Genomic DNA, 23,999 nt, shown 5'->3' with positions numbered 1-23,999 from the left:
AGGTCCTTTTCTGCAATGTCAAAAGGTTACCCATTGTAGGTAGGTCCTTTTCTTGAATGTCAAAAGGTTACCCATTGTAGGTAGGTCCTTTTCTGCAATGTCAAAAGGTTACCCATTGTAGGTAAGTCCTTTTCTTGAATGTCAAAAGGTTACCCATTGTAGGTAGGTCCTTTTCTGCAATGTCAAAAGGTTACCCATTGTAGGTAAGTCCTTTTCTTGAATGTCAAAAGGTTACCCATTGTAGGTAGGTCCTTTTCTGCAATGTCAAAAGGTTACCCATTGTAGGTAGGTCCTTTTCTTGAACGTCAAAAGGTTACCCATTGTAGGTAGGTCCTTTTCTGCAATGTCAAAAGGTTACCCATTGTAGGTAAGTCCTTTTCTTGAATGTCAAAAGGTTACCCATTGTAGGTAGGTCCTTTTCTGCAATGTCAAAAGGTTACCCATTGTAGGTAGGTCCTTTTCTTGAACGTCAAAAGGTTACCCATTGTAGGTAGGTCCTTTTCTGCAATGTCAAAAGGTTACCCATTGTAGGTAGGTCCTTTTCTTGAACGTCAAAAGGTTACCCATTGTAGGTAGGTCCTTTTCTGCAATGTCAAAAGGTTACCCATTGTAGGTAGGTCCTTTTCTTGAACGTCAAAAGGTTACCTATTGTAGGTAGGTCCTTTTCTGCAATGTCAAAAGGTTACCCATTGTAGGTAGGTCCTTTTCTTGTATGTCAAAAGGTTACCCATTGTAGGTAGGTCCTTTTCTGCAATGTCAAAAGGTTACCCATTGTAGGTAAGTCCTTTTCTTGAATGTCAAAAGGTTACCCATTGTAGGTAGGTCCTTTTCTGCAATGTCAAAAGGTTACCCATTGTAGGTAGATCCTTTTCTGCAAGAATGTGCGCGTTGTAAGGACGCACACTCTTAGTCCAACCCAATGTCAAAAGGTTACCCATTGTAGGTAGATCCTTTTCTGCAAGAATGTGCACCTCGTGTGGATGCACACTCCTAGTCCAACCCAAAGTCAAAAGGCTACCCATTGTAGGTAGATCCTTTTCTGCAAGAATGTACGCGTTGTAAGGACGCACACTCTTAGTCCAACCCAAAGTCAAAAGGTTACCCATTGTAGGTAGATCCTTTTCTGCAAGAATGTGCGCGTTGTAAGGACGCACACTCTTATTGCCAGTTTGTTCACAGTCGATTATATTTTAATCAAGGATTGTTCCATAGAAAAATCCTTGATTAGAAGATAATCGAGGGTGAACAAACCAGCCCTTAGTCCAACCCAAAGTCAAAAGGTTACCCATTGTAGGTGATCCTTTTCTGCAAGAATGTGCGCGTTGTAAGGATGCACACTCTTAGTCCAACCCAATGTCAACCCAACGTCAATCAAGAAAAAGGTGGAAATCAAACAATTTCTCTTTGAAGTGAGGAAACAACTTAAGATACGTTATGAGAGACGCTAGTAGCCCCTTTAAGAAAATTGTATTCATTAAATCATATTTACGTCAAACCCCGAACACCAACCTTGTGTGCCTTATTTTGTATATTATGTGATGTGATGTAAATAAATACTTGAATTTGTTTAATATTTGGCGAATACAAAAATTAAAATGTGTTGTTGTTTTTTTTTTTTTTTTTTTTTTTAATGTATTTATTGCTCTTGCGCAATAGACCTATCATATTACATATAGATACATATGTACATAGATGTTAATGTACTAGCATTTTTGTTCTGCATGATAGTCTTTGAATTTTTTTTTTTTTATGATTTGATTTGCTTGGTTTGCTGAATTTTGTTAATTGAGCTTGCTTTATGACTCTGCTTCCAATGATTTAATTCCTATGTTAATTTGTGTTATTTGAAAATAACTAATTAAACAGGTCTCTTGCATAGGTGTGAATGAAGAACTTTTGTTTATTCTTATAAATTTAGTATTTTTCAATTTCTAAACCCTTTTTAATGAATGCGATCGATCTGATGTAGCTGCCTTTTCTTGAGCAGTTTTAATGGATACTGATTTTTTTTTTGGTCTGAATTTAGTCTCTTTAACAAGTGCTTTATCTTGTTTTCATGTTAGAATGTACGCCGAGATGAATTTTGTCTCCTGAACAAATGATTCACCCTGCGAACGCACACTCAAAATCGAATTGTAAAAAGGACACCCTATATAGGCGATCTGCTTTTTTTGCAAGAATGTACGCTGGGATGAATTTTGTCTCATGGACAAATGATTCACCCTGCGAACGTACACTCCAAGTGAAAATATAAGAAATAAAAGGTTATCCTTTGCAACAACTTGTCTGCAAGACAAAATGTTAAATTCACCCTTGTAGGTAACAATTTTTTTTTTTTTTTTTTTGGAAGAATGTGCATTTTGTAAAAACGCACACTCAATATGAAATATCGAAAGTTTACCCTTTCTGGGCAACAACTTTCCTTCAAGAATGAGTGTTTTCACATTATGCAGGCAAATCCTCTTGTTATTATGTTATTATGTTTCAAATCTTCGTCTTTTTTTACAAAAATGTGAGTTTTTTTTTTCAAATAAAAAATTAATTGAATTGAGTTCAATTGTGTTTAAGTGCATAAGTGTGGAACAAACCTTTAGTTAGGTCAAGAAACGTTTTTAAATGGTGAAATATGGCAGTTGTCATTAACTCTATATGTAGCTTAAAGCTCGACGTACAATTCGATGTACCTAACCTATTATCTGTGTAATATTTGGAGAGACAACTCAAAATATTTGTGAGGTAATTTGTCTCAAATTGTAAATGTGAATAGGTTACCCTTTGTGGGTAACTGCTTACCGGAAGAATGTATGCTGGGATGAATTTTGTCTCAAGAACAAACGATTCATCCTGCGAACGTACACTCAAAATCGACTGAGAAAAGGACAAAAGTATAAAGTCAAATAAAATCCCTGATAGACAAATTAACACATGAAATGTATTCTTAGAAAACAAATGAAACAAAAGAGTGAAATGTAATTGAAATTTTTAGTTTGGATGGGAGTGAACTTTAAATGCACCTGTATTTGTTTTGTTGGTTTAATATGTATGTTTTGTTACCTTAATGTAAATTGGCCTATATTATTTTGCATTGTTATATTGTTTATTTAGTCGCTCATCATGAATTAATATGTTTTAAAAGTGCATTATTTGTGTTTTTTTTTTTTGAAAAAATGCTTTGTATTGATCTTGCGTTTCTATAATTCAGCTTCCACTGACTCTTTTTCATAGTTTGTATGATTTTGCTTATAATTAGTATATAAACGCCTACGTTTTGTATATATAACAATAAATGGACAATATTAATATGTATTGTATAAATGTTAAGAGCCTTAAAATGACAAATATTATGCTTTTCCTATAAAATGGAAAGCGCTATTACTTTGTTTTCCATTTTTCTCATTCTGAGCTATGAGGATTAAAAAAGTTACCCAAATTGACTTTGTGACTTGTGAAAAGGTGTCACTCCTACCCAAACAAGTAGGAAGATAATTATCCTACCAACGCCTTGAGAAAACAAAACAATTCAATTCAACCCAGGCTCACCGCGCAAAAGGACTACCTTTAGGTAGTTTCGAAACAAAAGCAGCGCGAAAAATAAAACTCAAAGATCCTAATTGTCTCAGCGATCTACGATTATGATTCCCTCGTAAAAGAATTTTGCACAACGATACCAACCTACCTGCCCTGCAAAACACAAATCCCCAATCTCAAACAACAAATAAAAAGGGTTTTGAACCAACTGTGTACCTACGTGACCAAAAATGTAGGTAGGTATACTTTCTTGATCATGGAAAGCGAAGTTCTTTACTACGCACAAAAGGACTATGAACATGAAGAGGACCTAACGGGATTTTCTTTCTTAACAGCTGCACCCTGCACGATATATGACGTATTCCGCAACAACAAATCGATGCAAATTGATTTTGATATTTTCGAAGATTAAAGGTGTACATAACTATCACCCATGTAGGTCTCGGAACCTGCATACAAAAAGTTCGGTGGTTGATATATCTTTTTATTTCTAACGAGCAATTTAAGTTATGTAATTTTTCTGTCGAGTTAGGTAGGTATTTTTGTTTTGTTTTTTTTTTTATGTAGGTATTTTTTTTTTCTCCCTTCCGAGTGCACAAGCTTACGCCAAAAAGAAATTCAACTTGATGAAAATTGGCTTCTTGTTCTTTTTATTTCAATTTCATCCTGAATAGTTACCTATGTATACTACATGCACTATATGTGTATGTATGAGCATGTGCAAAGTAATATGTGTATGTATAAATGTAGGTACACGAATCTTAACCCATACTTTCGTTCATCATGTTTTTTTTTTTTTATAAGATCGGTAGGTAGATCTTAGATAGGTCCGTAACGTACCTTCTACAAAACGAATTTCCATTTCTTTATGTACCTCTCGACTGTCTCCTTTTAAAAGACAATTACAATCATGCGTCCGCTTAATCATAATAAAATTTAGCATTGCTTTATAGGCACAGGGACCCAAATTAAGAGATACCCATCAGAATCATCAGTCATCACAAATAAAAACTTGGAAGTATAGTCACCCAAAAGAAAAAAAAAACAATACCTACAAATATCAGACACTTAAACGTCGCGAGATTATATATAGGTACCTAATAGAAAACAACATTATCTAGACTTCAAAAAAGAAATCCTAACAATCCTGTGCGCCTCGCCTGCGCTGGATGGGATGGATCACAAAGCTACCTGCGGCATAAAAACAATTCTCCATTCGAACGAACAACAACAAAAAGGCTAATGTGTAGTGGTGACACGCGACACAAATAATGTATCTCTAAATGACTGACGAAAACAAAATTCTCACTACACACATAAAAAAGGGCTATGAAGATGACCTAACGGGGTTTTCTTTTCCAACAGCTGCACCACCAAGTTGGTCGCATAAAAAATAGGAAAGGAGAAGATGGGATAGATTTTCAAGCAAAATAGATCGTTTGCGTACCTATGTACATAGTGCAAAATACACTACCATCTACCTACATAGAATTATACATTTCGGTGGTTGATGCATGTATACGCGACCGCGACACCATAGAGCGATGTCTCTTGTGTTGTCAGTTCTGAGGTTGAATTATATTTTAAATGTATAATCGAATTTTAAAATCTTTGCTTTTCCTTATTGGAAATCTTATTGGGAAAATCTGTCATGGTTGTTAATTATTTGAACGCAGAAATTGGTTCAGTGTTTATAATACAAATTTTAATCTCATGCCCGCATGCGGATATATGAAACGGAAATATGATTTAGGTACATTACATAAATGCAAGGTTTGTTATGTAAATACATATATGATTTTAGGTGCGCATGTAGCTATTTATTTACTATTGGCTTGACATGAAATGATCCTGTAATTATACGTGGATGTGTAGGTATATTGAAAAGTAAAATAATTGATTTTGATAGACATAAACTTTCGAGAGGCATGACCTATTAATGCATCAGGTATCTGCTTTATGTGTGTAGGTACCTACCTATTGCCAAATGAATTTCTTACTTATTTCTTGTATATTTTCATCTTTTTATAAGTCTTGATGTATTTTAAATTTATCTATATGTGGGAATTTATATGCATAGGTGAAAATGTATTTTGTTTTTTTTTTTTTTTTTTAACTTGATGAAATTTGTCTTCACCAAAAATGAAATCCTAACAATCCTGTGCGCCTAGCCTGTGATTGATGGATGGATCACAAAGCTACCTGCGCCATTAAAACAATTCTCTATCTCAAAGAACAACAACAAAAAGGGGTAATGTGTAGTGACACGCGACACAAACAACGTAACCCTAAAGGATTGACGAAAACGAAATTCTTGCTATGAAAAAGGAAAACATAAAAAAGGGAAATGAAGATGACCTAACGGGATTTTTTTATTCCAACATCTGCACCAAAACAGACCATCAGGATAACAACAACAAACCTTTAGTCGCGCAACAAATGACAAAATATACCTACAATCATAATTCCCGAAGAAGATTATTGCTCATGTAAATAGGTACATACCTACTTCTACATGCATCATTTGCGTGCAGTTATAAATATTTTGAATTTCAACTAGGTATTCAAATGATATTCATAACAAGCAGGTAGCAGAAAACTGATCACTTTTGCCTTTTTTTTTGCTTCAGAAAACCAAAAATAAATTTGAAAACTACCTACTACTGTCTGATGTGGGAGATGAATGAAAATTGTTTTTGGTTTTTGCTCTTGTTTTGTGATCGAATTGAATATGAGAAATGAGACACATTATAAAAATTATTTGTTTGTACCTATATATATTTTTTTATTTTTGTGCCTGTGTAGTATGTTTATTAACTACCAGAAATTGTAATTACTATTCACGAATTTGGATACATGAAAATGGAGAGGGATACAATAGTAGGTATCTCTACTATAATTTGGCATTTTGTAATAAAATACTAACATACATAAAATACCTATGCATTATAAAATGTGTTGATAGGAAAACTATTTCTTGTCTGTATGTATGTTTGTTAGAAAATAATGATATTTATAATGTTTATTTTTGTTTGTCATGAATGATAGGTATTTTGATAAAATAAAACCAATAAACTTGCAATTGTGTTAGCAGTTTTTAAACATGTTTGTATGTAGGTAGTTAAATATGTATGATGTACATATGTGAGTATGGAATGTTAAGTAGGTAGGTATATTGTTATTTGAAAGTTTTTTTTTTTTTTATTTATTTGTTAAATCATGACAGATGTTACTTACATTTGTTTCATCGCATATGAATGTATGTGAAATGTATTCAAAGAATTCTGTCTTGTTGAAACATGCTAGATCAGCTCGTTGATTTTTCCTTATTTCTCATCATTTACTTCGACATCCATGATCCATGAAATCCAAGCATTTGTTCATTGTCAGTTCGTATTGGAATAGAAAACTTTGATTGTATTCATCTAAAATGCGTATTGTATCTAGCCGATATCACCGAAATTATCTCCTCCACACAATTATTTTCTTTTTCTTGTTTTTCTGTTTGTATATTTTTTTTATTTTGTATTGTATGTACATATTTTGTTTACAATTAATTTTTCGCACTCTCACTGGTTGATTTGTTTTTTTTTTTTATTTTGAAATATATTTTTTATTTTTAATGGCACTGCATTATACTAATGAATGTACCTTTAAGAGGTGCATAGCTCAATATTGGGCTACGAAGGACCGTGAACAATAATCTGTTCATAACTTTAGCGGACTGTATAATAAATTCGTAATTATAAATAAATAAAACACAAGTTTATATTTGCAATAGGACTGGACGTCCTCTTTATTGTGCGATCTTGATATGACTGAGGAGAAGAGAGGGAGGGAAGAATAAGGAAACACACACGATCGTTGGTTGGTGTTGTTGGTTGGCATGTCATGCGTGTGTGTTGGTAGTCTTCCTCTCCGTGGTAGGCACGGATTATTGAACATAATGTTAGGGCTGTAAGTTTATAACTGACTTACATTTTTTTTTTTTTTTTTTGCTATTTTGGACAAAATCATAATTTTGTCCAAAATAGCAAATAAAGTTGTAAGATCTCAGGAAAAAAATTAAAAACCATTGCTTTATCTTTCCGTTAGTTTCTCTTTTTTTATTTTTTTCCATAAGATTGCCGTATAATCTCCCGGATATTCTGCCCACATCTATGTCCAAATGAAACAGCACAAACCAGAGTTCTATTTCAAACCAAAGTCCACCAGAATCACCTTGGCAAGCGTCCTTGCCGCCAATAGTTGCTCCCGCACAAATCATATTCTTAGTGATTTTAATTCTTTTCCTATCCCTAAGCTTATTTGCTGAATTTTCTGATGACTCACACGTCACACGTCACACCCCAGCCCGTAACCTGACAACTCGTTCCAGCTGCTGGCTAATAATCGGAACCAATTCAGACAAGAGTGATGAATTGGTTCAATATCAGAGGCGCACGTAATTTCATTATTGCTATATCATTGTTGCTTGTTTTGGCATTGTATTCAGAATTAAGAATTATTCGTGATATTTTCCTTATTTAACCTCCGCTGTCATGTCTCGAAGAACCAGCACGAACTGAGAGTGTGCCGATTGGGGTATCCATTACACAAGATTAAGCATTTGCTAATCACAGATCCTCCACAACCGAATTCATTATCGTACAATATGGCAAACTTGCCAAAAAGCTTTTGTGATTTCAATTGGTTGACCTCCTATTATGCGTGTGTTATTATTTGGCTGTCGTAAAATTACTTTAACTGCTTCCGTTTTAACTGAGGAAGAAATTACGAGAAGAAGAACGATTACAAGATAAAACATCTCAGTGAAGGTTATATTTTATATTATGATGATGGGCCACTTATGAGTCATGACCGACTCAAAACACATAAAAAGCTTTCAAGCTCTTTTATATCAAAAAAGAAACCTTTAACCATAAAACATACCTATATTCGCATTATACTGAAAATGAGCCTCAGGTCGTAATAAAACCAATAAAAATGTACAATTCCAGATTCCTTTTTATTTAAATTTGTTTTTTTTTTTTTGTTAACTACTTTTTTTGCTAACTTTTTATTATTGGTATTTTTGTACTTTCAATCAAAACAGAAATCAACAAAGAAAACACGAAAAATTATCATAATTTATGGGAACGTCCAGGGAATATATTTTATGTTTACATCTTTATTAAAGTTCAAGTTATTAGTTAAATTTGATAAGTAGGTAATGTAAAAATTAATAAAATCTGTTAACATATAGGTAAACACCGTTTTAAATAACCGTTTTAAGTAAAAATGAAATTTCGAAAATCGTTAGAGCCATTTTTTAAAAATATTTTTTTGTAAATAAAAATGTTCTTATATTTTTCATAAAAAAGTTGGTATGCCACTTTTAAGAAACTATTATTCAACACATAAAAACGAAATTTCGATAAAATTCTTAAAAGTTTTGAAAAAATTGGTTTAAAAAAAAAAATTCAACAATTTTTTTAAAAATCCAAGAGTGTGTTTTTTGAAAATTTCAAAAAAATTGTATATAACGTTTAATTTAATGTTTATGTATGTATAAAAAATTTGGATAATACAAACGTTGTATAACGGTACAAAAAATATTTTTTTTTATTTCACTACACTAGGTACACACAAAATACTTGGAGCCGTTTAAAAAAAAAAAAATTATATTTTAATTTCCCTTATATGACAGGTACCGTTAGTTTTGGTCTTAAAAAAAAAATTCAAATTTTCTCGAGTCCGATTTTATTTTTTAATCCTAAAGTTGCCTTATAGTTACGGTGACCATCCGTCCCGGTTTACCTAGGACTGTCCCGTATTTCTATAGCTTGTCCCGGGTTTTTATTGAAGAAACCCGGGACGTATTTTTGTAATTTGTCCAATGATTTTCCCGTATTTGCACATTCTCGGATAGTTTTAATCAAAATTTTAAATACTTTAAAAAACAGTGGTTGAAAAATAAAAGTTTTTCTAATTTTACGGATAAAAACATAAGTTTATTAAAATTTTTCGTCAGTTATTCAGTTCCAGCCAGGTTGAAAAGCTACACCAGACAAAGTTTTTTTTTTCGAATAATGAGCAACATTTGTGGAAGAGTAACGAACTCAGCTAAATTTCATAACTTTTAAGGACATGTTAAATATTGAATTAAACATTAGACAGTTTCAAAATCATTTAAAATAAAATTAAAATTAAAAAAAAAAAAAACAGCTCTCCCGATTTTGATTAAAAAAAATACTTTTTTTAACAGTTTCTGACTTCATCGTAAACTACTTAAATGATTTCAACGAAAATGTTACCATAAAATCATTTTAAAAATCTTGATATCAAAATTAAGGAAAAATTAAAACTCATTTTAAAAAATTTAATTATTTTTTTTTTTTTTGAAAAATTGATATTTTCAGAACGATTCAACAAATTTTTTTTCTGTCCCGGGTTTCGTTCCTAGAAATATGGTCAACGTACTTATAGTAGATACATACATACTAGCCGACCCAGCCCTCGAAATTCGAGTGCCAATTTCTTTATTTTTTTTTTTATTTGCAACAATTTTGAACACAATAATACCAAAATAGTTTCTTTATTTTTTATAGTATTTGTTGTTGTTTTCTTACGATTAACTACACTTTTTACACAGGAATATATAATAGGTGTGTTTTTTTGTTTATCTATATAGATTTTGTGCAAAAAAACGACATCGGGATTTTTGAAATCCATGCAAACATTTGGCACCACTGTACATATACTTTGGCAGCTGTCGGTCAAAAATGTTGCTTTTGTTTTTTTTTATTTTAACTCCGAAGTGGGAAGGCCATTACATCCATGTTGGATGCAAACAAAAATTTTGATATGGCCATGGCATCCATGTTGGATTCAAAAAATTTTTTTTTCACAAAAAACCAAAAATTATCTGTATATTCTTAGCTACATTTTAAGACCATGACCATTAACATTAGTTGCGTCGTTCTTGTGTTATAAGCGTTTGAAGGTAGCCATATTGAATTTTTTTTTTCGATTTTTTAAAAATCAAATGTGAAAACTTTTTTATTTTTATTTCTAATTTTTCGAAAAAACTTTGGTAATTTTATATACATATCTGTTTAACAATCTTATCAGGATCCATTTAAGACTTTTATCTGAAAAGTGCATTGCTTATATCTCGAGATATTAACATTTCAATGCAACCATGTCAAACAAATTTTTGATTATTTTTTTCTATGAGAGTTTTTTTCAAACCTCGTTTTCTCCGCTTTTTTTTTTGTTAATATTTTCAGATATTTCTGTATGAACACAACAATTAAACTACCTTGGCACTACTGTTTTTATCGAGAGAAAGTAAAATCTGGATAATTATCTGGATTTTTCAAAAATCTATACAGATAAAGTTTTTGTTGTTTTTAACACGTAAATTGTTTTTTGTAGATAAACAAAAAAACACACCTAATATACCTACTTTTTGATATATTTTAAGCCTGATTTAGATATTGTTGAACTACGTTTTAACTACGCTCAACTACGTAAAAAAAGTATCGAAAAAGAAAATGCAAAGTGTAATCTCCTTAAGGGCATTGTGTTTGCACCTTGCATTTCAATTCAATTCAACCTGTTTCATGTTCCATTCGTTCAAATTCCATCCGTCAATCATTCAACCTCCACCAACTTCACTCAAATTTGTCATTCACAACATTTTTTTTTTTTCATTTACCTTGTAGGAACATGAAAACAGACCGAGTTCTTTTTGCGATTGTGTGTGTCCTTTGACAACAATTTTAACACGTACGTCAATCTGAAATCAAAACAACTTCTGCAAAATAAAACCAGAGATTCCTTTGATCAATAATTTTGTTTATTTTCTTCGGTAATATAAATTCAACTAAATCAAAATCAATAGGAAATTGCAGATATTATTAAGATCTGAGTGAAGATGAAGTAGAAAGTTAATTATTTTGGCCGTATGCCGTCGTTTTACAGAGACAAAATATCCTGAAGACAATCACGGGAAGAAAAGTCACAGTAATTTGACTTTTTCACAATAACTATGCCAGGAAAAAATATATTTTGATCGCAAATGGTTTTTTTATTTATTTATTTTATATTTTTCCGCAATAAAAAAACGATATTCAATTAGAATTTACTCTTTATTTGAAGTTGGTGTTCTCAAATTAACAATACGAAGAAAACTTTCAGCTTGACGTTTGAGAAATGTCAAATCTTCCAGGAAAATTTTAATGAATGCGTTCAGACACTTAATAATGATTAAAGATATGTTCACATTTATTAAAGGTATGTTCAGGTGTAGATCTTCATAATATACAGTAGTAAAAAGGTAATCCGTGGTACTATGTGGTGAGAAGCGACATTTTTTAATCAAACAAATCAATTCTTAAGGCATTACCACGACAACTGCGTCGCACAACAACGTTTTTTTTATTTTTTTATGTTAAAACCATAACTACAATGACCTAAAAAGTAAAAAAGTGGGAAATTTACAAAATTAAATTTTTTTTTTATTTCTTTCTAGCAATATTTGTTTTTTTTTTTTTTAATTTTTGGAAAAAACTACCAAACATTTTTTTTGAAACCAAAAAATAAGCTTTTTGCATCATTATTTTGTCGTCGTAAAAACTGTCATAAACTGAGTTTGAATCTATCACTTTTTGACTTTTTGCAAAAAGTTGCCGTTGTAGTTATACTTTTAAAGCCTTGAGGCTTAACTACAATGACCTAAAAAGTGAAAAAGTGGGAAATTTACAAAAGTAAAAAAAATTTATTTCTTTTCAAGCTCCATTTGTTTTTGGAAAAAAATTGTTTTTCAAACCCAAAAATAAGCTTTCTGCATCATTATTTTTAATTTTTTGGTCGAAAAAACTATCACAAAATGAGTTTGAAAATGTTGACTTATTGACTTTTTGCATTAAGTGGCCTACATTGGCTCAAAAAGTGAAAAAGTACAAAAGTGACAATTTTCAAACGCATTTTTGTATGGTTCTTCGGGCTAGAAAAAACAAAAAATGCGAAAACCATATTTTTTTTGTATAAAAACAATTTGTTAAAGGCATAACTACAATGGCCTAAAAAGTGAAAAAGTGGGAAATTTACAAAATTAAAAAATTTTTATTTCTTTCTAGCGCTATTTTTTTTTAGAAAAAACTACAAAAATTGTTTTTTTAAACCAAAAAATAAGCTTTCTGCATCAATATTTTTAATTTTGTGATGGGAAAAACTGTCACAAAATAAGTTTGAAAATGTTCACCTTTTGACTTTTTGCAGAAAGTGGCCGTTGTAGTTATACCTTAACTCTTTTTTACAAAATTTTCAAATTCATTTTTTGACAGTTTTTCTTACCTTAAAATCAAAAATAATGATGCAAAAAGCTTATTTTTTGCTTGAATAAACAAAAACAAATAGCGCTAGAAAGGAATAAAAAAATTTAATTTTGTAAATTTCCCTTTTTTTCACTTTTTAGGTTATTGTAGATAAGGAACAAAAAAGACGTTTTTGTTAGTTTTCCCTGAACCTCATAAGAAAAAAATGCAAAAATGTAAACGTCTAAAAGTGAAAACTTGGTAAAATGGTAAAGGAACTGTCAAAGTCAGCTATTACATGAAGCCTCAAGAGGCTTGACTCTTTTTTCGAAATTTCTTTTGATAACACACCCACAAAAAAAAAAATTCTGACCTGGGGTTGCGACTAAGTTTTTCATATAGTTTTTAGGTCGCTGAAACCGAATCTGGAGTCCGTTTTGCCCCATCACGTCAGGTTTTCGAGATAACCTAAAAAAATATCACGATACAAAAAAAATTTTTCACTGATCTGGATATGCGAATATGTAAATCATATAGTTTTTGGATCACTGAATCCAGATTCGAAGTCAATTTTGCCCTATCACGTCAGGTTTCTGAGAAATCCTCAAAAAATGTCAAAACCAAAAAAACTAAATTTCTTATTTGGGGTTGCGTCTAAGTTTTTCATATAGTTTTTGGGTTGCTTAAACCGAATTCGAACTCTATTTTTCCGTATCATGTCAGGTTTTTGAGATATCCTCAAAAAATGTCAGATAAGAACTTTTTTTTTGAGTTTAGACATTTTTTGAGGATATTTCAAAAACCTGACGTGATACGCCAAAATAGACTTCGGTTTCAGCGACCCAAAAACTATATGAAAAATTTAGTCGCAACCCCAGGTAAAAACTTTTGTTTTTTTGGTTTTGACATTTTTTTGAGGATATCCCAGAAACCTGACGTGATAGGGCGAAATTGACTTCGAATCTGGATTCAGTGATCCAAAAACTATATGATTAACATATTCGCACATCCAGAGCAGAGAAACAAATTTTTTGTTTTCGTGACATTTTATGAGGTTATCTCGAAAACCTGACGTGATGGAGCAAAACGGAATTCGGATTCGGTTTCAGCGACCCAAAAACTATATGAAAAATTTAGTCGCAGTCCCAGGTCAGAACTTTTATATTTTTTTGTGTGGCTGCAGCTTTATAGAACCAAAATTGTTTGTCGGGATGTGTAATCATTCTGTGAGGCGCGTACTATTACACGATGCCTCTTGAGTCAAGGACTCAAATTTGACATTTATCTTTTGAATTAAAATTTGTTGTTGTTGTATTGCACCAAGAAGCAAAAAGAAATGTGAGGGAATGTTGAAAAAAGAAAAAGTGGAAAAAGAAACGTCAAAAAAGAGTCTCGGACTCACGACCCACGACTCTCCGGTCGGATAATTTTTTCTTTCATCTTTTTTCTCTTTTGCACTCATTATGTTTAAAAAGAGTCGCGCCTCTTGAGGCTTCATGTAATTGCTGACAAATTCTTATGTTCTTTCAAGAGAGAAAAGGACGAAAATAGATTTAATTGGTATCAAAAGTGTTTACAAAAGTAATAGACTTGATTTTAATAGAATTCGGTTTTAACAAAAAAATTCATGGTAATAAAACAAACATCTTACTTTCTAAACTTAGATAACTAAAAACAATGAAAGTTAACCATAGTTTACGTGCGATCTTAAAACAACGCACCAATGTGAACCCACCTTAATGTTTTTTGATTTTCGCTGAATGCTTTCATTCATTCATTCAGTCATGAATGACATTTCATTCCAGTCGATTGGAAATTTTCCAATAGAATTCCAGTTGTTTTTGTTTTGTTTGTTTTTTTTTTTTATTTTGTATCGAATTTTAATTTGTTTAATTTCGTTATTTCGGTTAATAAAAAGTAAAAAAAAATGTGATTCTGCACATCTACGCGTCATTCTCTTTCGTTCCGTGTATAATTTATGCCCCTTCGGTTTTTGGGGGCCCGGTAATTTGTACCACAAAAACTATGCTCGCCGTTTAATTATATGATATATATCAAGTAAAAAATAATATAAAAGTTAGGTCTAAAAATAAAACACAAAAATCGCAATAGATCTGTTTTGTTGTAGTTTTTTATATCTAATTTTAATATTATTGATTTAATGTTGATTGTTGTTGATTTTTACAATACATATAAATTTAACCGTTCCATTCGTGGACTTCAGACACCATGAGGGAAAGTACTATGTTTCTTGACTCTATATTTTGATTCAATATTGCAATTCAACCATATCTTGAAAAATTTACATTCAAATGACAAAACGAATGAAGTACGAGTCACTGTGGTGTATGAGTAACATTTTTTTTCCAATCGAAAAGTCTTTATATTCACATTTCCATCTTCAACAATACATAAGTCATCATCATAATACTATTAGTGACTAAGACCTCAAAAAAATTTGTTTACATCAAAAAATAATATAAATAGGTTATTGATCATGCAGTTAAGTAAAGACAAAATATCTTAAAACTTAAAAAAAAAATTGTTGGCTTAGCATAATATCTAAACGCACATCAATTTTTTATACAAGTCCATAACCTTCCCCAACAATGAAAACAAAGAAAAAAAAAAATCAGTTCTTTAATCATAAATTCCAGTTGAGCATCCGAATGAGTTAAAGTCAAATTCAACCTTAACCTCACTTCTTTGGTTTCACACAAACAAACACAATATATCCACCCAACACGCTACCCACAACACATAGATAAAACTTTCTAGGATTAGATTTTTTTTTTATTGTTTTTTTTTTTGCCAGAAAATGTAATTAATCTGAATTGTATTTCATTTCAGTGTGCAAATGCAACTGCAACGGCAAGATTTCTACTCTTCTATTTCTCGTTCTTCCTTCATTCTGCGACCATCAGTGAATGTTTAGGTTATAGATAGTTTTTCTCCACTCTCCTATGAGTCGGTTGTGCCCTTTTTACTCGGACTATGTTTGCGGTTTTTTTGTTTGCCAGAACTTGCCGCAGCTGCAGCAGATTTCTTCCTGCCATTTCTCAGGATACTCTTTCCCTTATTGACGGAATTGTTTGGCGGTGGTTTTGGTTTTGGTGGTTTCAGTTCAACTCTCACAAACAAATCATAATTGAAATCCATGCATGTGCGTCCTGTTGAAAGCAGAGCAAACCAGACAACAACAACAAAAAAATTAGAATGAAATATTTAAAATTTTTTGAACATCACACAGAAATGTTGTCTAACATTCATAACAATTTTTTTCTTCCATCACAAATGCAAATTACAAAAAAAAAAAAAATGTGTTTCAAAAAAAAAGTTCAAAATGATACAAACCATAGCACAACTCCTCGCCACATTCAGTACATGTCAGCAGTCTAGTCTCGATGACCCCGGATTTGTTTTTTATTTTTTTGATGCCATTGTTAAGGGTGAATTCTCTCTTGTCACGTGTTTCCGTTTTAAGCTGAAGCTTGCCCATTTCCACCAAACGACTAAAGTACTCCTCCTCGAGTTTGGATTTTGGCCGCAGTGTGGTCAGCATTTTCCAATCAATGGGAACAGCACAAAGTTCCATTAGTACAACGTCGCGCATTTCGCTAGGAGTTGGATTTGTGTATGTGTACAAGGGTTCTCGTTCGCCATTGTGCTTAAGTAATTTTCGCACTTCTTTTCGGGGAGCCTTGAATGAAAAATCCTTATCTTTGATTTTTATTTCTTCGGAACGAACTTTAATAGGTCGCATTTTATAGTCGGGCACTTTTTCCATCAAGCGTTTTATTTCTTCTTTAGATTGGATGATATTTTTGCTAAGATCCAAAACTGGAACAATGGTTTTCTTTTTTCCAAGAATGTCCTCGAGTTTGTTCATTTTTCTAGAGGGATGTGGTGTATAGAAAAGAAGTTGATTAATTAAGGAAAGCGAATTGTATAAAGGAAATAGAAGTAGGTACTCTCTCTGAATGAAAAAAAGCTGAAATTTATACAATTGAAGGAAGTAGTGTGCACTACATTTATTGATTAAATATATGGAATAGGGTATTCGTTGCTAAGAAACTGTTTTGAAGCCAAAAATACCATGAGTGTTTCTTGGTTTCCTCCAGATATTTGTTAAGCTTTAAGTAGGTACCTCATTACTTGAAAAAAGTAATGTAGTTATGAACGGTTTTCTAAATCGAAAAATACAAAAGACCTTCAACAAAGTTGTTATTATAGATAGGGAAAATTTTTCTCTCTACAATTTGAAGTTGTGAGGAGCTTTTTGTCATAGGCTGGGGTATACTCGTCGGATCCAGGGTTTAACTAAAGAAGCAACAAACTTTAGCTTTTGAGGTTCACTTTATTTGTTTCCTTTTATATTCAGTGTTTTACAATGTTTTTACAAAGGTTTTATGTTTTACAATATTTATGTTTTACAATATTTCATTTTAGAATCTTAACATTATACAATTTTTTTAATACAATTTTAATCCATATACATTATATAATTCAAGTTCATAAACTGAATCCTAGTTTTGACTGAGGTAGCAGTGTCCACTATAAATTACAGTCTGAGATAGCAGACGTCACTATAAACTACAATCTGAGATAGCAGACGTCACTATAAACTACAGTCTGAGATAGCAGACGTCACTATAAATTACAATCTGAGATAGCAGACGTCACTATAAATTACAATCTGAGATAGCAGACGTCACTATAGATTACAATCTGAGATAGCAGACGTCACTATAAATTACAATCTGAGATAGCAGACGTCACTATAGATTACAATCTGAGATAGCAGACGTCACTATAGATTACAATCTGAGATAGCAGACGTCACTATAAACTACAGTCTGAGATAGCAGACGTCACTAATTTTAGAACCTGGTAATCCACTTCTGGAACCTAGTTCTTTCAAAAAGCGGAGAAGCACTCTGTACACCTGATTGGTACTTTTCCAACTCAAGCACGACTCGATTTGTACTGGATTTTATCCGGTGTCTTATGTTTATTTTTGTAGTAACATGATGTGAATTGTAAGACACAGAAAAAATCCACCACAATGTTTTGTTATGCTGTTGGTCTTTTGTTATCTGTATACTGTTGTTGTAATGCGATCGTCCACATCACACAGGCTTATCTGCATGACTCACGTGATGTATGGAGTATGTGGTGTAGGCTTATGTAATGTCTCATTACAAAGTAAAGATGCCATTGGAAAGAAAATAAAAAATTTAGGAGTCTAGTACCTACAATTTTTTTTAAGGCTCCAGATTTTGAAATATGATTTTTTGAAAAAACACATACATACCTACTTCTTAAGTGTTTTCTCTTGCTGCTCTATTTTTTTTTTTTTTTTCAAAACACCCAAAAATTTTAACTTATATACTGATGCGCATGCGTGTACAAAAAATTGAATTTCTAAAATGCTATTTAACGAAATAACGACAAAAACAATTTTTTGCTCTAAGTTTTTGACAATTTTTAACAGTTATGTATTAATGGGCAGGTTCAGAAACGTTAGGCACTAAATATTTAGGTAATTTATCGGTCTCTGATTGGTCAGCTGTCAAAAAAAATCTTTCCAATTTAGGTAATTTTATTGGAAAGCTAACTGGAAAGTTAGGCAAGAAAATTTTCCCTAAAAATTTTGTCAACATGACAGCAGATTGTTTTGAATTAAGGAATTAATGTAGCAAAATTAAATTTATTTGTGTGAAAAACGAGTAAAAAGTGCATTATCGGTTATAATTAATATTATTTATTCATTAAAGTTAAGTGAAATTTGGTGTCTTCGCCATGCGATCGGTAAAATAATTAAGTAAATTTTGAAATTTGACAATAGCATCATATCCAAACTAATTTAGTCAATTTCCTCAAATTTCCGTTCAGAAAATGACGTTGCCTAAATATCTAGTCCCTAACATTTCCTGAACGTGCCCAATATCTTTTTATTTTGATAGATTGATAAATAAATTTATAAATGTGATACAAATGGCTATATTTTGAACAAAATTTCAAATATTTTCAAAATCCGAAGTCAAAGATGATAAGGTAAAAAGTTGATATTTTTTGACATCTTTTAACTTAAAACACTTAAAAATTTGATTTAACTTTATTCATGCCGACAATATAATCAATCATTTGATATACATATGTACCTACCACAGTTTTAATTTTGACTTGGTTGACTTTAAAAAATTGTAGCTTGTTTTGTGGGCGTCACGACACGTCCTGAGGTAGGTTGTCATATAAAACAATGGATAAAGTCGTGGTGGAAGAAAAAAAGTTTGATTTTTTGTTTTTTGGTAGAGATTTATTGCCTTTCAAAACATTGTAGCTCTTTTTGTAGAGTCGAACATACATGCTTGAGGTGAATATTCTGAGCTGAAATAAAAAGTTTTCGGATGGTAAAAAATTTGTAGTAGGTTTTTATACAAAAACATTGACAAAATGTTGTTAAATAAAAAAAAAATGCTAGTTTTTTTCATGAAGAATGTGTATAATTTCAAAAAATAATTTTTACACTTTTTAAACAACGTAGATTTGAATATGGTTTTATTCTTTAGAAAAGCTATAAGTTTTTTGATGATATACTTTTTTTGAAAGTTTTAAACTGACTGAATGAGAAAAGAAAATTTTATCATTTCTTTGTACAATACCATTAGTTTAAGAAAAATTATTACTTTTTTTTCTAAAAAACCTATAGATAAAAATAAAGTTTCAATTTTTAAATAAAATATCATGCTATGACACTTATTATTAGGTATTTTATAAATTTTCATACAAAAAAAAAAAGTCGAAAAAGTTAACCAAATTTTAAAAGTATTTTTTTTTCGGTTTTTTCTACAAGTACGTTTGGATTCAAAAAATTACTTTCATTGTATTCACTGTTAAGAAAAACAAAAAATAAAAATTTATAATTAATATTAAGCTCTTATTTATTATAATATGATCAAGGTTGTAAAAAATCAAATTTTTTGTTACATTTGTTTTCAATTACAAATTTATTGCAACTAAAAATTTTTGCAAAAAAATTCAATGCAAAATGTGTATATTAAATATTTTTTTTTTAATATTCGTCGGATTTCTTAATGTTGACTATTTCGCATTACATAAACTATTCAACTATATATTGAACCGAATGGAAGGCCAAATAGTCAAAATTGTAAGAAATTCAAGGAAAACATATTAAAAAAAAGTTATATTTATTGCACACACTTTGCATTGAATTTTTTTAAATGCAAAAATTTTGAATTGCAATTAAATTTTATTTTAGTGGAAAATATTTTTATTTTCAATCAAAATTATATTTTCAATGCAAATATTTTTCAGTTGCAATAATATTTTTTGAATGGAAATCATTTTTTTTTTTCAGTTGCAATAAATACGAGTATTTTATTTTTAATGCAATTTTTTTTTTATTTACAACCCTGATTTAAGATAAGAGTATGTTATTTCGGCTCAGTTATTGGGACACATAATAAATACAATGTTTCAATGAAAAACGAAAATTAATTAATAATCACAACGTTAAATAATTTTTAAGTGTTGACTTCTTAATTTTTCCCCAATGCCATCATGGTTGGTAGTAATTCTGTTCTATTATTTACATTTTTCATTCGCCTTGAGGGAACTCAAAATAATTTTCCACCATGGAATGTTAAAATGGTAACTGTGCATTGACATTCGCCGTATAATTAAATGAAAATACTTTACGGACATTACGTTTTCGCGTGCAGTTAATTTTTTTTCAACATTTTTAATTTTTTTTTTTATTTTTGGCTTTTAATCAACTCAACAATTAAATCAAAGCACAATGAGAGAATACAAAAAAATATATATATATTTTTCACTTATTTCCACCTGCACAATAATTTTTAAGCTCGACTAATTAGACTTAATGAATTTTCGAAAATGGTGGTATATTGCATATTTACATATATAGGTACGTTGTAGGTAGGGTAGATAGTAGGTAAACTCTCAGGTCGGTGCTCGCATCACGCAATCAACGTCACATTCGCCCTTATTTGTTTTAATTAACCCCACACAAATGGCGGTAAAAGGAGGTAAACATTTTAAAATGTAATGGCAATAAAATGTTTTAATTGGTCCTGCCTCAGTGGTAAGTTAATAAGACTGCGGCAATTAGTTATTTTGACATGATAATACATATACATCAAAAAATAATATATGGGAAAAATATACACAAACACATGCTGTGTATGTTTTTTTTTTTTTTTTTCTAGTATGTTAGTATAGGACCTACACAGCTGGCTCAAAATCCGTTATGTGTCCGTTATTTCCCAAAGTGACGTTTTCGGGGGTGACACCCCCCAGATCGAAAGTTTAGGCCCTAAATACCGGGAGTTTAGCAAAAAAAAAATTTTTGGGGGTCATTAACCCGTGCCTCTAAGGTCATACTTTCCCCATACAAATTTGTATGGGAAATTTTTAACTCATACATACAATTTTTTTTCTCTCGAGTTAAATCATCTATTTTTAAAATGTTTGTTGATTCTGGTTGGAAAATAGTTCCTTTAAAAGATTACATTCAAAATTTCCCGTTAAAAAATTTTTTTACATTTTATTTCGGTTTTTGAAATTATTAGCTGTTTTCGTAGTTTTTGCTTTCACCTATCACATAATTTTAAATGCAGTTTTATTGGTTTTTAATTCTTTTCAAATATTGCATTCAAAAATTTGTGTATAAATCAAAAATTTTAATTTTTTTAAATTTTTTTTTTGAAATTTTTGCCGTTTTTATACCTTTAAATTTATTTTTTTTTTTCGAACAACAAAAGATATGTTTACAATATTTTTATTGAATTTTGTTTAAAAATTATTCACCTAAAAAATGACATCAAAAAAGTTGCAAACAAGAAAGGGTAAAGTATTTAATAATATTTATTTAATATAAAAACGGCAAAAATTTCAAAAAAAAATTTTAAAAAATTAAAAATTTTGTTTTATACACAAATTTTTGAATGCAATATTTGAAAAGAATTAAAAACCAATAAAACTGCATTTAAAATTATGTGATAGGTGAAAGCAAAACTACGAAAACAGCTAATAATTTCAAAAACCGAAATAAAATGTAAAAAAATTTTTTAACGGAAAATTTTGAATGTAATCTTTTAAAGGAACTATTTTCCAACCAGAATCAACAAACATTTTAAAAATAGATGATTTAACTCGAGAGAAAAAAATTTTATGTATGAGTTAAAAATTTCCCATACAAATTTTTATCGGGAAAGTATGACCTTAGAGGCACGGGTTAATGACCCCCAAAAAATTTTTTTTTGTTAAATTCCCCGTATTTAGGCCCTAAACTTTTGATTGGGGGGGTGTCACCGCCGAAAACATCACTTTGGGAAATAACGGACACCCTAATGGTCAGATTGGTACAAAATTTTAAATATTTAAACATCACTCAAAATGAGTACCTGTCAATATGTTTATATGCTATGGGAATAGTTTTATAATAAATTTGGTTTAAAATAACCAAATGTGTTTTTCACTCATTAAAACAGAGGTTCATCCAATTTGACCTTTAAAACATTTACAAAAAAAAAAAAAACACAAATGTCATTATTACACTGGTCGGCAAAAAAACAAAAAAAGTAGGGAGCAAGAACTCTGTAAGGTGATTTTAATAAACTTGAGTGTGCTGAATTCAAAACAGTTTACAGATTTTTTCCATCACGTCTAGTTTTAAGCTCTGCTCATCAAAATTTTAGCTATAAAGTCCCAAAAACTAACTTTAAATGAAATTTTTTTTGACATTTGATCGAAAAATATTATTTTTCCATAATATTTTGCTATTTTTTCAACCGAATCAGCAGTCGAAAACTGAAATTTACTCCAAATCTGCTTCAAAAACCATAAGTAACCTTAACCACCAAGATTTTGAGATATCATACCTTTCTATACCAAATATCTTTTAGAAAAAATAATTTTGAAAATAAAAATAAACGTATTTAAGACGATAAAATAAGGCTTTTGAATATTGCATAATATGTAGTTTTGCGAAAAAAATTTTTACGGTGATGACATTCAACGCCAAAAGTACCACAAAAACGCGTTTTTGACCTGTTAATATTTAAATATTTCGAAAACTTGACGTGCCAGTGAAATTTTGACTTCAGATTCGGAATCAGCACACAAAAGTCCTTTAGAAAAGTATGATTTGGTTCAAGCTCCATTTTCATTGCCGACCAGTGTTATTATTTCTCACTTTTCTACCAGTTTCGAGAAATAATAATTACGCAAAATTATAGCAGTGCTTTAACTATCATTCCTTGAATGTGAGGCAAAAGATATTCTTTGATAAATTACACTGGTACAGCCAAATGGACACTCAATCCCACTATTTTTTTTTACGTACTTTTACCTCATAGACTCGGAAATTACTTTAAAAAAAAATTGACGACTATTGGAAATTTATGATTTTGTTAAGTTTCTGTAAAAAAAATAAAAAAAAAATATAAAGTTACAATTTACATTTAAAAATGATAAGAAATACCTGTCTGTAAATTTTGAATAAAATTGGCTTATGCTTTGATGAAATATAAGAACCTTAACAATATGTCGATTTTTGCAAAAAACGGCAACGCCATATTTCCGGTCTCGGCATTTTTTGAGAATATGTTTTGTTATAATTAATAAGACTATTACGTCCACCAAATTTAATCAAAATCGTTACAGCCGTTTTCAAGAAAATTGCAATACTTCGAAAACGTTATATTGGAAGAAATATTTGAATAACTTTTCTGCGTGGTGCGTTCTGTGTGCAATGTATCAAAATTTTTTTTAAAAAATCGACTTTTTAAACGAATTTATTATGGTCAAACAAATTTAATTCAGCTAATTTGGACCTTCAAAATCTACTGTTTTTGGTCTTTTTGAGACATTTTGCAAGGGGATAACCTTGATTTATTCTCAAAAATCAGAAATAAAATAAATTTGTATTTTTTTCACCGAAATCTATAACCTTTTTACTATGAACTCATATCTGTTAAATAAAACTTGTTTCGAAACTTTGGTCAGAAGATATTGGCTTCGGGAAAAAAAATTCAAAAAAAAAATCGAAAGTTGAAAAAAAAATCCAAAATTAAAAAAAAAAAATTTTCAAAATTTTTTTATTTTTTTTTTTGCATTTTACAC

At 30.6% G+C, this 23,999-nt stretch overlaps 1 protein-coding gene across 3 annotated transcripts; it reads right to left on the bottom strand.

Moving 5' to 3' along the window:
- Window positions 1-15,774: 15,774 nt before the first annotated feature.
- Window positions 15,775-19,182, bottom strand: LOC129919932 (uncharacterized). 3 transcript variants are annotated; one of them, XM_056001043.1, is made up of 3 exons: window positions 18,999-19,182; window positions 16,185-16,723; window positions 15,775-16,000 (listed from the first exon to the last, which is right to left on the bottom strand). In XM_056001043.1, exons 2-3 carry the CDS (start codon window positions 16,717-16,719, stop codon window positions 15,792-15,794), a joined length of 744 nt encoding a protein of 247 aa, XP_055857018.1. In that variant the 5' UTR covers window positions 16,720-16,723; window positions 18,999-19,182; the 3' UTR covers window positions 15,775-15,791. The 3 variants fall into 3 exon arrangements, with proteins under 3 accessions (XP_055857018.1, XP_055857017.1, XP_055857016.1); XM_056001042.1 differs by lacking the exon at window positions 18,999-19,182 and adding an exon at window positions 16,926-17,035; XM_056001041.1 differs by lacking the exon at window positions 18,999-19,182 and having other exon boundaries at window positions 16,185-16,823.
- Between the last annotated feature and the right edge of the window lie 4,817 nt (window positions 19,183-23,999).

The sequence above is a fragment of the Episyrphus balteatus genome, chromosome 4, assembly GCF_945859705.1.
Source record: "Episyrphus balteatus chromosome 4, idEpiBalt1.1, whole genome shotgun sequence".
Classification (NCBI taxonomy): Eukaryota; Metazoa; Arthropoda; class Insecta; order Diptera; family Syrphidae; genus Episyrphus; species Episyrphus balteatus.
Note: the sequence above shows the minus strand (reverse complement) of the source record. Positions and strands in the feature narration are given on the sequence as shown.

What these genes read in the sequence shown, in the direction of transcription:
- LOC129919932 (XM_056001043.1), bottom strand. Translation starts at nt 16,719, where the DNA reads ATGAACAAACTCGAGGACATTCTTGGAAAAAAGAAAACCATTGTTCCA. An exon ending in TGGCGAGGAGTTGTGCTATG is followed by an intron (nt 16,001 to 16,184) that starts GTTTGTATCATT and finishes TGCTTTCAACAG; the next exon opens with GACGCACATGCATGGATTTC.